Source organism: Panulirus ornatus, chromosome 16 (genome assembly GCF_036320965.1).
Source record: "Panulirus ornatus isolate Po-2019 chromosome 16, ASM3632096v1, whole genome shotgun sequence".
Lineage (NCBI taxonomy): Eukaryota > Metazoa > Arthropoda > Malacostraca > Decapoda > Palinuridae > Panulirus > Panulirus ornatus.
The window spans coordinates 40,312,488-40,326,448 of record NC_092239.1 but is presented as its reverse complement, the minus strand read 5'-3'; the positions used below and the strand labels follow the sequence as shown (position 1 = coordinate 40,326,448).

General features: G+C 39.5%; 1 protein-coding gene across 1 annotated transcript in view; it reads right to left on the bottom strand.

Moving 5' to 3' along the window:
• Vps13D (vacuolar protein sorting 13D) overlaps positions 1-13,961 on the bottom strand; it is a 772,012-nt gene that overhangs the window by 214,984 nt on the left and 543,067 nt on the right. The window contains exons 57-59 of the mRNA XM_071670877.1: positions 13,559-13,799; positions 1,662-1,842; positions 1,493-1,522 (exon numbers count right to left, since the gene is read on the bottom strand). Coding sequence (XP_071526978.1) covers positions 1,493-1,522; positions 1,662-1,842; positions 13,559-13,799 — 452 coding nt within the window. The remainder of the gene's footprint in view (positions 1-1,492; positions 1,523-1,661; positions 1,843-13,558; positions 13,800-13,961) is intronic.

Genomic DNA, 13,961 nt, shown 5'->3' with positions numbered 1-13,961 from the left:
GATTCAGTTTACTGACAGCACATCAGACCCTGAATACCACACGGCTCCAAATCACTCTATCCTGTGCAAGACTTTCACCCTCATGCATATTTAGGCACCAAGCACTCAAAATATTTTTCACTCCATCCTCCAATCATCAATTTGGTCTCACCATTCTCCTTGTCCCCTCCACTTCTTACAAATACGTCCTTTTGTCAGCTTCTCTTTCATTTTCTCCATATGTCCTAACCATTTCAGTAAACCCTTTTCAGCTCTTTCAGTCACACTCTTCTCATTACCACACCTCTTCTTACCCTTTATTCCTTACTCGATCAAACCACCTCAAATAACATCCGCCCTCCTTTGCACATTTTCATCTGTATCTCATGCCTCACATTCATACATCGTTGGGACCATTTTAGCTTCATACATACCCATTTTCAACCTCCCAGCTAATGACTTCTCATTCAACACATACCTTAATGCTCACAGAACCTTCACCCTCTCATCCACCTTATGCCTTACTTCTGCTTCCATGGTTCCATTTGCTGCTGTATCCACTCCCAGGTACCTAAAACACTTCACTTCTTCCAAATTTTCTCCTTTCAAACTCACATCCTATCAAACCTATCCATCTGCACTGCTAAACCTAATAACCTTGCTTTTATGCACATTTAATCTCAACTAACCCACCCATCTGCACTGCTAAACCTAATAACTTTGTTTTTATTCACATGTACCCTCAAATCCCTAATTTCACACTACCAAACTCGGACTACAACTTCTGCAGTTTCTCACATAAATCTGCCATCAGTGCAGTATTATAATCAAACAACAACTGACACTTCCCAGACCCCCTCATCCCCAACAGACTATGTACCTGCTTCTCTTGCCAAGGTCCTTGCATTTGCCTCCCTTAGCACCCTTCCCAAAAATATATCAAATGGCCATGGTGATATCACACATCCCTACCACAGACCCACTGTCACCTGAAACCACTAAGTCTCCTTTCCACCAACTCTATCGTACACTCATAATAAAATCATAGTGTATCAAGTAGCTTTCATCCCATACCATATATTTGCAAAACCTTCCACAAAGCATCTCCACCAACTTAATCAGATGCTTTCTCTAATTCCATAAAAAAAAAATGCCACATACAAAGCCTTCTGTTTATCTATGTATTCATCGCACATTCTTCAAAGCAAACACCTGATCCACACAGCCTCCACCACTCCTGAAACTGTTCCTCCCCAGTCTGATGCTCTGTACATACCATCATCTTCTCATCCACCACTTTCCCATACAACTTACTAAGTATATTTGATAAACTTTAACCTCTGTCATGGCTATAGATCTTACATATCTTTATTCAGAAAAGGGTTAATTGCTAGTTTCTTTAACATCCAACACACTGTACATAAAGTGTCATTTTATTCATTGTTAACTTTCAAATCACTCTGCAAAATTAATCAAAAGTTTTCTAGTTACTATATAAATGAATGATACATACAAAGCTGCCAAGAACCACCACAGTGAGACCCTGTAATAACAAGAAAAAATCATTTAAGCCTTGACAGCTTTCTTGCACTGCTATGAGTATCTGTAATCTCATGCCAAATTTTTTTATGAAATGCCTTCAGCAAAAATCAAAGTACAAGTTGGTATTATTGATGATTTACCTGGAGACAGTCCAAGGAATCCATCTTTAGCCTGCACAAACATATTGACATGAATGCAGCACAGCCGGCCATCCTCAGTGAATCGCCAAGTCTGAGTCAATGTTCTGCGGTCATCAGGCTTCCTTAGCATCAAAGGAGTGTATTCTGTAGGTTGAGGGGCAGGACCAGCTATATCTAATACCTGGAAGGATCCAAAGAAAATTGATTCTGAGTGGAAGGAACTTATTTCTGTAACCTGCAGCTTTTGCTGCACTGTCAAATATTTAGAAAAGACAAGCCTATCCAATAAGTGAAAAGATGATCTAATTAAGCAACAACTAAGTGCTGGTTCAACTAATTTGGAGGTGCAGATTCATATCATAAAGGCATCACATCTTAATAATGCCATCAAGCCTTCATCAGCTCTTCTGGTCCACTGACTACTAGGTAACAAAACTCTTAAACAATCCTTTACTACTAATATATTTCTCATTCAGGTATTCCCTCACTCTGTCATTCTACATTACTTTTAGATTTTCCTTTCTCTTCTTACTTTCACTTCACTCGTATACACTTTCTATCATCCAGCATTCTTCCTTTTCTCATATGCATTGCATATGAATGTTAGAGAATGGGCGTGAGTGAATATAATGTCCACCATAACCAGGTTTCGAACCTATGTGCTCAACAGTGGTTTCGAACCTATGTGCTCAACAGTTGTTGGAGGAGCCTTTTCCAAATAGATCAAGGTGACCAGCTGAATGCGACAAGGTTTGGTGCTAGGACTATTACTCTGCTATATTTATTTAAATGACTAACCTGAAGGTGTGGAATCCTTCCTGAATATGATTGCAGATGATGCAAAGGTCATGAGGGAAGTGAAAAGCCAGGAAGTTTGCATCAGCTTATAGGGGGACCTAAACAGACTCAATACTTTTTCTGATACTTAACTGAAGAAATTCAACCAGAACAAGTGTAGAGCATTTAGGATGAGATGAGGTGAATGGCAGCCTCAACATGATTATCATCTATCCAAAAAAAAGCTTCAGGAATCTTTGTGTGAGAAGGACTTGGGAATCAACCTTATCCCTAACCTGTTGCCACAACAGGGGAATAGTTCAGGGGACAAACTTCCTTCTTGCTTATTAGCAGAACAAGTATACTGATAAGGAAACATCTAGCAAGCTGTTCATGTCCTACATAAGGCCAAAACTAAAATACACTTCTCAAGTTTGTTCACTGCATCTAAAGCAGCACAATTAGCCAACAGAACAGGTCCAGAGGAGAGCAACAAACATGATACCAGAATAAAGCTAAAGGCTTTAAATATGCCCACCTTGCAAGAAAGAAGACTAAGGAGTTACCTGATTTCATACTGAAAGTTGTTAAAACAGATTAACAATGTGGAGAGAGAACAGTTCTTCAAGAGCTGTAAGGATAGAGCTACCAGAGGACATAACATGAAATCAAGTAAGAAATTTATCAAAAAGGATGTAAAGAAATACTTTTATAGCATATGAGTGGCTAAGGAATGGAACTGAATGACTGAGGATATGGTTAATGAAGACAGCATACATATATCTAAGATGTATGACAGATAATAGTAGAGACTGTTCACGAGATGGGGCCTGAATGTAAATCTTCCTTCCCATACAGTACAAAGATGAATTTACAAATAGGTAATTACATGTACTGAGTTGCCTTTTAAGAAAGGAATATTGTATATGTAGGCAATTGTACCACTGTGACTGTTCTTTGGTTATTGTCATTGTATTTTTGTTCTGGATTCTTAAAATTCTTAGAGTATTATATATCATCATCACTATGCATTTTTTTCCTACAGTTATGTCTCCCATTAAGCAGTTTGAATGGGCCATTTAATTCATTTTCCTGAAACTTAAAGGTACCTCTTATCAGGACAGCCAATCCTCTTCTTTCATCTTCTCTTTCCCTCCATACCATCATGTTCCTCTCTAAATAGAAAAGTGATATCTAATCTCTTTTGTAAGTTTTGCATCTACAACTTCAACAACAATAGGTTTGTTTCCCTTTAAACAATCCTTAAATTCCAGCTCTTTACCATGTACTACAATCCACCAGCATATGCACACAATACTTTCATTCTAAATGTACTTTTTTTTTTTTTTTTTTTTGCTTTGTCGCTGTCTCCCGCATTTGCGAGGTAGCGCAAGGAAACCGACGAAAGAAATGGCCCAACCCACCCCCATACACATGTATATACATACGTCCACACACGCAAATATACATACCTACACAGCTTTCCATGGTTTACCCCAGACGCTTCACATGCCCTGATTCAATCCACTGACAGCACATCAACCCCGGTATACCACATCGCTCCAATTCACTCTATTCCTTGCCCTCCTTTCACCCTCCTGCATGTTCAGGCCCCGATCACACAAAATCTTCTTCACTCCATCTTTCCACCTCCAATTTGGTCTCCCTCTTCTCCTCGTTCCCTCCACCTCCGACACATATATCCTCTTGGTCAATCTTTCCTCACTCATTCTCTCCATGTGCCCAAACCATTTCAAAACATCCTCTTCAGCTCTCTCAACCACGCTCTTTTTATTTCCACACATCTCTCTTACCCTTACGTTACTTACTCGATCAAACCACCTCACACCACACACTGTCCTCAAACATCTCATTTCCAGCACATCCATCCTCCTGTGCACCACTCTATCCATAGCCCACGCCTCGCAACCATACAACATTGTTGGAACCACTATTCCTTCAAACATACCCATTTTTGCTTTCCGAGATAATGTTCTCGACTTCCAGACATTCTTCAAGGCTCCCAGAATTTTCGCCCCCTCCCCCACCCTATGATCCACTTCCGCTTCCATGGTTCCATCCGCTGCCAGATCCACTCCCAGATATCTAAAACACTTCACTTCCTCCAGTTTTTCTCCATTCAAACTCACCTCCCAATTGACTTGACCCACAACCCTACTGTACCTAATAACCTTGCTCTTATTCACATTTACTCTTAACTTTCTTCTTTCACACACTTTACCAAACTCAGTCACCAGCTTCTGCAGTTTCTCACATGAATCAGCCACCAGCGCTGTATCATCAGCGAACAACAACTGACTCACTTCCCAAGCTCTCTCCTCCCCAACAGACTTCATACTTGCCCCTCTTTCCAAAACTCTTGCATTCACCTCCCTAACAACCCCATCCATAAACAAATTAAACAACCATGGAGACATCACACACCCCTGCCGCAAACCTACATTCACTGAGAACCAATCACTTTCCTCTCTTCCTACACGTACACATGCCTTACATCCTCGATAAAAACTTTTCACTGCTTCTAACAACTTGCCTCCCACACCATATATTATTAATACCTTCCACAGAGCATCTCTATCAACTCTATCATATGCCTTCTCCAGATCCATAAATGCTACATACAAATCCATTTGCTTTTCTAAGTATTTCTCACATACATTCTTCAAAGCAAACACCTGATCCACACATCCTCTACCACTTCTGAAACCACACTGCTCTTCCCCAATCTGATGCTCTGTACATGCCTTCACCCTCTCAATCAATACCCTCCCATATAATTTACCAGGAATACTCAACAAACTTATACCTCTGTAATTTGAGCACTCACTCTTATCCCCTTTGCCTTTGTACAATGGCACTATGCATGCATTCCGCCAGTCCTCAGGCACCTCACCATGAGTCATACATACATTAAATAACCTTACCAACCAGTCAACAATACAGTCACCCCCTTTTTTAATAAATTCCACTGCAATACCATCTAAACCTGCTGCCTTGCCCGCTTTCATCTTCCTCAAAGCTTTTACTACCTCTTCTCTGTTTACCAAATCATTTTCCCTAACCCTCTCACTTTGCACACCACCTCGACCAAAACACCCTATATCTGCCACTCTATCATCAAACACATTCACCAAACCTTCAAAATACTCACTCCATCTCCTTCTCACATCACCACTACTTGTTATCACCTCCCCATTTGCGCCCTTCACTGAAGTTCCCATTTGCTCCCTTGTCTTACGCACTTTATTTACCTCCTTCCAGAACATCTTTTTATTCTCCCTAAAATTTAATGATACTCTCTCACCCCAACTCTCATTTGCCCTTTTTTTCACCTCTTGCACCTTTCTCTTGACCTCCTGTCTCTTTCTTTTATACATCTCCCACTCATTTGCATTTTTTCCCTGCAAAAATCGTCCAAATGCCTCTCTCTTCTCTTTCACTAATACTCTTACTTCTTCATCCCACCACTCACTACCATTTCTAATCAACCCATCTCCCACTCTTCTCATGCCACAAGCATCTTTTGCGCAATCCATCACTGATTCCCTAAATACATCCCATTCCTCCCCCACTCCCCTTACTTCCATTGTTCTCACCTTTTTCCATTCTGTACTCAGTCTCTCCTGGTACTTCCTCACACAAGTCTCCTTCCCAAGCTCACTTACTCTCACCACCCTCTTCACCCCAACATTTCACTATTGCCTAATATTCTTGACTTCTCAGCAGCACTGGCAATTCCACCAGCATATGCACACAATACTTTGTCTAAATTTACTATTGCCTAATATTCTTGACTTCTCAGCAGCACTGGCAGGGGTGATCTGTTCTTACCTCATCTGACATTCCATTCTTTTTTTATTTTGTCTTCTGACTGTGTTTTTTGCTTTTTTCTCCCTCTTCCCTTGGTCTGTCATACTGAATGGATACTCATCTGAATATCAACTTGTTTTCTGAAATTTCTTAGCTTATCTTAGTACCCTCTGCCTAAATTACTTTAAATAAAATGCAACTACAATTGGTTGTCCCTTAAAGTCTCCATTATAACCACCAATTCTTCTTCTTTCCTTTACGACAAAGACAGCATCTGGCTACTCTATTGCCTCGTAACTTTTTCTGAACATTTCTTCTTTCCTTTGTTTTTGTCTTTATCTAAAAGACTTGTGTCTGTCAAGCTCCTGGTTAACTTATCTTTCTGATTTAGGTGCTATCACCTTGCCACCTTGCAGCTAAGTTCATCACTTTTGATTCCATCAAACTCCTTGCCTTTGGCTTTCTAAATAACTTCCCATTTTGCTAATAAGTGCTGATCCTGAACAATCTGCATTTTTCTGAAATTCTCATCTACTGGATCATACAGTTTGCTAATTATTCTGCCTTTAATCACATATCATTCTACCTACAGCTTCATTCAATACTCTGGGCACCTCAGTTTCTATCCCCAGGTTCCTATCCCACTGCATCAGTCAACATGCTGTGAATATGTTGCCCAGCCACATAAACTTCATCATCCTGCCCACTTTTTAAGATTTTCTGTCCTAACTGTTATGTGCATTTTCTTCTTTCAACATCTCTAGGATATCTAGAATAGCCCCTTCTGGCCTTTTCTGCTTTTTATTCATTCTAAGTTCTTTCCTCAAGTGATAGAAGTATGTGCTAATGATCATTCACTTTGATTTTTAATTCTCTGAGGTCCTCTCTCATATTATGTATGTATTTTCCTTTACTCTCCTCTCTAGCTGTGTTGATTTCTGATCCTGTATTATTATTTTGACCAAAATTTATAAACTTTTGTTCTCTGGTGACTCAAGTTTAATCCCTTACTCTTGTTTCCTTTTTATAGATCTTGTTACAATTGCCTATTCTCGATATTCTCTCTTATCTAAATCTATTTCTGGCTCACTTCAAATTGAAAACATGTGAAAAGCTGAACAACTTCAGAGTGTGATAAACAGGCTGAATGTGATCTTCCTTAATAGTCTGTTTCTGGACTCAATTGCACCAAACTATCTTTTACTGTCCTCTTATCTTAATGGTTAAGGCAGTCTAAAGGTCTCAAAATACTCCCTATTTTAGTAGGAATAGCAGCAATATAGTTACAATGACATGCTGTCACTGGGCAGAATCAAGGCTATGAAGCAGTTGCAGAAAAGTACTTTTGAATTTTGAAGGAAGCGAAAGATCTGTCTTTTGAAATAAGCCAGGTCATAGTTATTGGGAAAGACATGAGAAGGCACAGAGTTCCAAAGCTTCTACGTGCAGGAAAAGAAACAGGTATCAAATTGGCCCACCCTTGAATTGCCAATGGCCACACAATAATCATGTTATGCAGCAGCTTGCAGAGTATTAAGTAGTCTAGCTAGTGGTGGGGGAACACAAGCAGCCAGCTCCTGGGACATAAACCAAAGCAATACCTATAGAAAAGGGAAAGTGAACCAACATTGCGGCACAGGGTAAGGGGGTCAAGTTTGTAAGTTAGCCTGGGACAGTTTATAAGTCGGACTGCTTTCGACTCGACTCCAAAAGTGAGAGCAGTACTCCATACAAAGATTAATCAATCCCTTGTATAAACAGAGCAACAGTTCAGAACAGAACAAGTTTCAACATCTAAATAGGACACCCAGTTTCTTTGAGGCAGACTTAGCTATTCCTGTAATGTGGGGTTTCCAAGAAAGAGTGAATGTTACAGTAATACCAAGTATGTTCATTGAGTTAAGAGGTGAAATTACAGAACTGTCAAAGGAGATATGAGAGCTGTGAGGATTTTTTGATGGAGAGGTGGGCAGAAATTGGGTCTTGGGGGCAGTAAACTTAACAAGATTTTGTCTACCCCACTGAGATATCCTGTCTAAATCTGAGTTTACTGAGGAAGCTGTCTCAAGAAGAGATGCATATCAAGTGAGAAAAGAGGGAGCAGAACAGAAGGATGTGCATGAATGCAGTGTTGAGTCATCAGCGAATGAGTACAATGGATTACTTGCAGAGGAGAGGCAATCATTGAATAAAAGGAGAAAAAGTGTATGGGACAGGACAGAACCTTGAGGGACACTGCTGTTGATGGAAAAAAGGAAGAGGCCTATCTATCTACAGCCAGAGAGATAGATTGGCCTGAGAAGAAGCTAGATGTGAAGGAGCAAAGTGAGAGAGGGAAGCCAAAAGAGGGGAGCTTTAAGATAAGAGCCCCAGTGCTACATCATGTCAAAAGCCTTAGATATGTCATGGGCAAGTACACATGACTCCCCAAAATCTTTCAGGGATGATGACCAGGCATTAGTGAGATAGGAAAGAATATCACTATTGGATCTTACCCTATGGAAGCCAAACTAGTGATCAGAGAGAAGACCATGATTTTTGAGGTGTTTAAGGATACAGGAGGTGAGAAGGGATTCAAAAACTTTGAAAATGTAGATGTCAAAGCAATAGGATAATAGTTAGAGGGGTCAGAATGGTCACCCTTCTTAGGGATGGGTGCATCAATGCATGCTTCCACGAAATAGGAAAAGTTTTGTATTCTAAACAGATACTGAACATACGAACAAGCACAGGTGCAAATTCAGAGGCACACTCTTTCAGGACATGGGCATGGATGCCATCAGGACCATGAGCCTTGCTTGTTTCCAAAGAAAGAAGTGTTTTTCAGACAGTCCAAAAAGCAATTACAGCCCCTCCCCAACATGTCTGAGTTCTGTTCTGACCAACTGGTTGGATCTTGAAATGGAAGTACGTTAGATGTACGTCAACATGGCATTTAGAATTCATATACTTGTACAGCATTCTTTTACCCTACTTAATTCCTAACATGATTACCTCATTTTGATCAAACAGCTTTATCAAATGATTCTGTAGTTTTTTATACCTTTTATTTACGAATCTTAAGTTCATATTTCATCATTTATATTTTTCAGTCTATATCATTTCTGGTCATATGTATGAATGGTCATAAGTTGCACAGGTCATAAGTAGGGAAGAGCTTGCACAGGAAGAGGCACAGTATTAGTAAAAGGAGTATCACAGGGTGAAGGAATGTTAGTGTCATCTAAGGAGGAATTAAAGGAAAAATGGGAACCAAAAATAGTTGCTTTGTCTATGGGAGAGACAGCTATAGTACCATCAGGTTGGAAAAATAATTGAAAGTTAGAATGACAGAAGCTGTTAGAGATGCCCTTAGCTAAAGATCAGAAAGACCTATTAGTGGATGACAAGAAGTTATTGTATTTCCTTCTGAATAAAGGAATGTTTTACCTCATGGATAATTTGCTTGCAGCAATTACAGGCAATGATAAAAGATGAATGGAAGCCAGAGGAAGGAGAGCTTTTCCAAGCCAATATACCTGATCCCTTGCCTTAATGGCCTCTTAACAGGAACAACTGAACCATGGATTGGAAGAAGAGGTCGTCTGAGAGGAAGAGGGGATAAGTGCTTCCATCCATGCAGGAATAACCTCTGCTATGTGTCTGGTAGAGACAGAAGCATCACCACATAAGAGACAGTAACTTACCAAAGGAAAGTTAGAAAAGAAGTTATGTAAGTTATTCCAGTCAGCTTTGTTGAGGTGCCAGGGTTTACACTTAGGTGCTGCTGGATGACTGATTTTGAAAATGGGCTCTGCTTTCAGTGCATTATGGATAACAGCTAGAGAGAGGATGTAAGCATTAAATGAGGCTATTTCTTTGTTTCCTGTGCTATCTCACTAATGTAGTAGACAGCAAACATGTATGAAAAAACTCTGTTTTCAATGTACTATACATAACAACTACAGAGAGGATGTAAGCAAATGAGGCTATTCATTTGTCTGTTTCCGATGCTACGTTGCTGTTGTGGTAGACAGTGAACATGTATGAAAAAAGTTACTAGGCACACAAATGAATGCTTGTAATTATATATCTGAAATTTCTTATTTTAATGTACAGGGAGAGAGTTTTAAACTTGCAGGGTCCCATCTCTTAAACACTCTCTTGTGTGTGTAATTACCTATCAGTATTGTGTAAGAAGGGAATTTTGCACTTGTGGGGCCCCTATCTCTTGAACTATCTTTATGACATCTTTTTAAATTTCTGTATGCTGTATGCATTTACTGTTTCCTCATTTAGTTTTATCCATTCATCCACTACTCTACATTATACATGAGCTTTTTTACTTCCTTTCTGACTAGCTTCTTCTTTAATTTCATGATACAGACTCTGTAGTCCCAACCCTACATCTTTCAAGGAACTATTCACTGTTTCCAGTCAAGCTGATTCAAAAACTTAAAATTTGCATCAGGTTACACCTCACTCTTCTCTCTTCCAAGATGGGTATATTTAAGGCCTCTAGCTTTTCCCTGTTCCTTAAGTCTGGTACCATCTTCTATGCCCTCCTCTGGATCTTCTCTTAGTTCTATTAGGTTTTTTTAATGCAATGATCAAATCGAGTGCATGGTCTAATTTTGGCTTACTGTAGGAAGTGAATAGCTTGTTGAATATATCCTGAACTATATATAGGTACATCAGTGAATTTCCGGCAACTGATGGTTTGGCACCTCTTTTAGTCCAGTCAAAATTACGTGAGGGAACTTGAAATTACCACAGCCCCTAGACTAGTTTACTGGGTGGCCACAGATGGCACTGTGTGTAGGGTGTGCTTACTTACATTCTTTACACTGCACTTGATAGTGGTGATACCACAATTCTGTGATTTTCTTAGCTTCGTTTGCTTAAATCTAACCCTAGCTACGGCTTCTAAGACATATGAGTGTCAGTCGTGGTGTCAATCATAAATACCAGTCCATATCGATCCAAGACAGAGTAGAACTGTTGAAAAAAATGGACCGTGGTGTTTCAGTGCGTATGCTGTTTGACATCTATTGTATTGATTCATCAACTATTTATGAAATAAAGAAGCAAAGGGAGAAAATATTGAAATTCTATGCAGACAGCAATTCCAAGAAGCAAATGACAATTAGAAAAACTATGAAAGATGGTAAGAATACTGACCATGATCGAGTGATGATGGAATGGTTTCGACAGTGTCGGTGTGATGGAGTGGACTTGATAGGTAGCATGATAATGGACTAGCATAAGTTGTCCCATAAAGAACTTAAATTACAACATGAGCATGACTATAGTGAAGGATGGCTTTAAAGATTCAAGAAGCATCATGGAATTTCCATGAATAAAGTGTGCAGAGAAAAGCAGTCTGCAAACCACGAAGAGCTGCCAAGTATGCGGATGAATTTGCGAAACTTGTAGCAGACGAGCACCTCAGTCCTGAGTAGGTGTATAATGCAGATGAAACTGCATTATTCTGGCAATGCACACCTAGGAAAACACTAGCAACAGAAGATGAAGAAGACCACACAGGATTCAAACAATCTAGGGACAGACTTACTATCTTAGGGTGCTTAAACATTTAATATTTGTTTCATCGAAATTTATAGAAGTTCATGGTATACTTTAGACACATGGGAGATGCATAATTAGTGGGTTAGAGGTGTGTTGATGAATTATAATTACCTGACCATGGTTGGTCTGGCAAAATAGTTAATCCAGCATGGCTTTGGAACCAAGAGTGCTGGAAAATCGGTGGTGTATCTGTACTTGAATGGATATCTAATTTTTGCCAGCAGACAGTGTGTTTCCTTTACTAATCTCCAAATTTGGGACTCTAGTGGCAAGTTAGGCACAATGGCAATTCCCAATTCCCTCACACACACAGGTTCCTGCAACTTATTTCCTGCCAGATAACTCTGAAGCTTATTTCCTGCCAGAAAGCCCTGCAGCTTTTACTTTGTCCAATGCTCATTACTTTATACATACTCAAAATGAATTTAATCAACCATGAATAGGACCATCTTTGCAGTCTGTCTAGGTCCCTTTGTAAGTTGATGCAATGGTTCACACTTTTTACTTGTCTCACGACCTTAGTGTCATCTGCAAGAATATTCATGTAAGAATTCATACTTTCTAGAAAGTCATTTACATCATGAGGAGAAGTAATAGTACCAGAACAGAAATTCGGGACACTCTGATGATAACTTCAACCAATTTTGAGAAGGCTCCTGCAATGTGTGTCCTTTGCTCCCCTCCATTATGATAATCTGTCCATCAAAGGAGTCTCCCACTTATTCAAACTGGTGACTCAGCTTCCTAATCAGTATACCTTGTGGCACAAGGGTCAAATGCTCTTTGGCAGTCCAGACAAAAACAATTCACCTAACCTTCTCTTTTGCCTAAAACAGTGCTCACTCTCTCAATGAAATCAAAGAAGTTTGTTGTACATGACCTTGCTTCCCTGAATACATGTTGACTCTCATTTAGGTACTCTCCTCTACAGGTAATTGTCCACTTGCTTTCTATCTTTTCCAGTATCTTACAGAACACACTCATCAGGAAAACCACTCTATAGTTCAGAACTTTTTCCCAGTCTCCTTTCTCAGAAACAGGTATGATGTTTGCCCCTTTTGTATTCACTTAACACTTTGCCTTGTCCTAGCAACATTTTGAAAAATATTTAAAAGTGATTTTTCAGGAGTTTAGGAGTTTAAGCACATATCTTCACCAGATATGGTGAAACTGTAGCAGAACATTAAGCCTTGTATGGGTCAAGTTGATGAAACCACTGTAAAACAGATAGGAAAAGGGTAACTAGAAAAACACATGAGACACATGATGAAAATGATGCCACAGAGAGTCAAATAGAGAAAGACAATCATAAGAAAAGTACAAGAGTCAGTTGATGAATTTGATAATTTGATGCCACACAAGAGCTAAGATAGAGAAAGATAACCATATGAAAAACAAAGAAGACAGCTAATGATATTGCTGCCAGATGAGAAGGATATCATGGTAGAATGACCATCATAGGAGTCTAAGGATAGGTGGAAGATGGAAATATTCAGTAATGAATCTTGTTACAATAGGTTATGTATAAATCATATGAAAGTCAAAATTCTTGTGATATTCTTTTATGGCATCCATCCCTACATAAAGTTTATAATCCAGTCAAAAGACAGGCACCTTTGTTTCTACTATAACAAATTGCACAATGTTCTAGTTGCCAAAGGAAACGAGAAAAAAAACAACTTGTTATCATGAAACAAAATGGGTAAGGCTTTAAAACTTACCAAAATATTGGTATTTTTCCGAGTCTTCTTGCTTGTTGGATCATGGGGGGGAGATGATCCTTCATGTTGTAGTCTTCCTGTGGATGTCATACACCAAAGCTGAGATCTACTCCCTTTTTCTTTGCGAGCTAATCTGACCCTTGTTCCTTCTGGAACATCCAGAACCAACTGCTGGCACTCTATGGCTGTTGGGTCCAAGGTTACATCCCCACCCTCTGAGGTGTCATTATCATCGCATGTCCTGAAAGGATAAATCAGTAATTTGTGGTGCATCATACATATGTTGAAAACATAGAACAACACCTTAATGTGTCAATATGAATTGACTACAAGTTCCCACACTGATATGGCTGGGAACCCTGGTGTGACTGAGAGAATGGTCAGGCTGGCATATGTCTAAGTG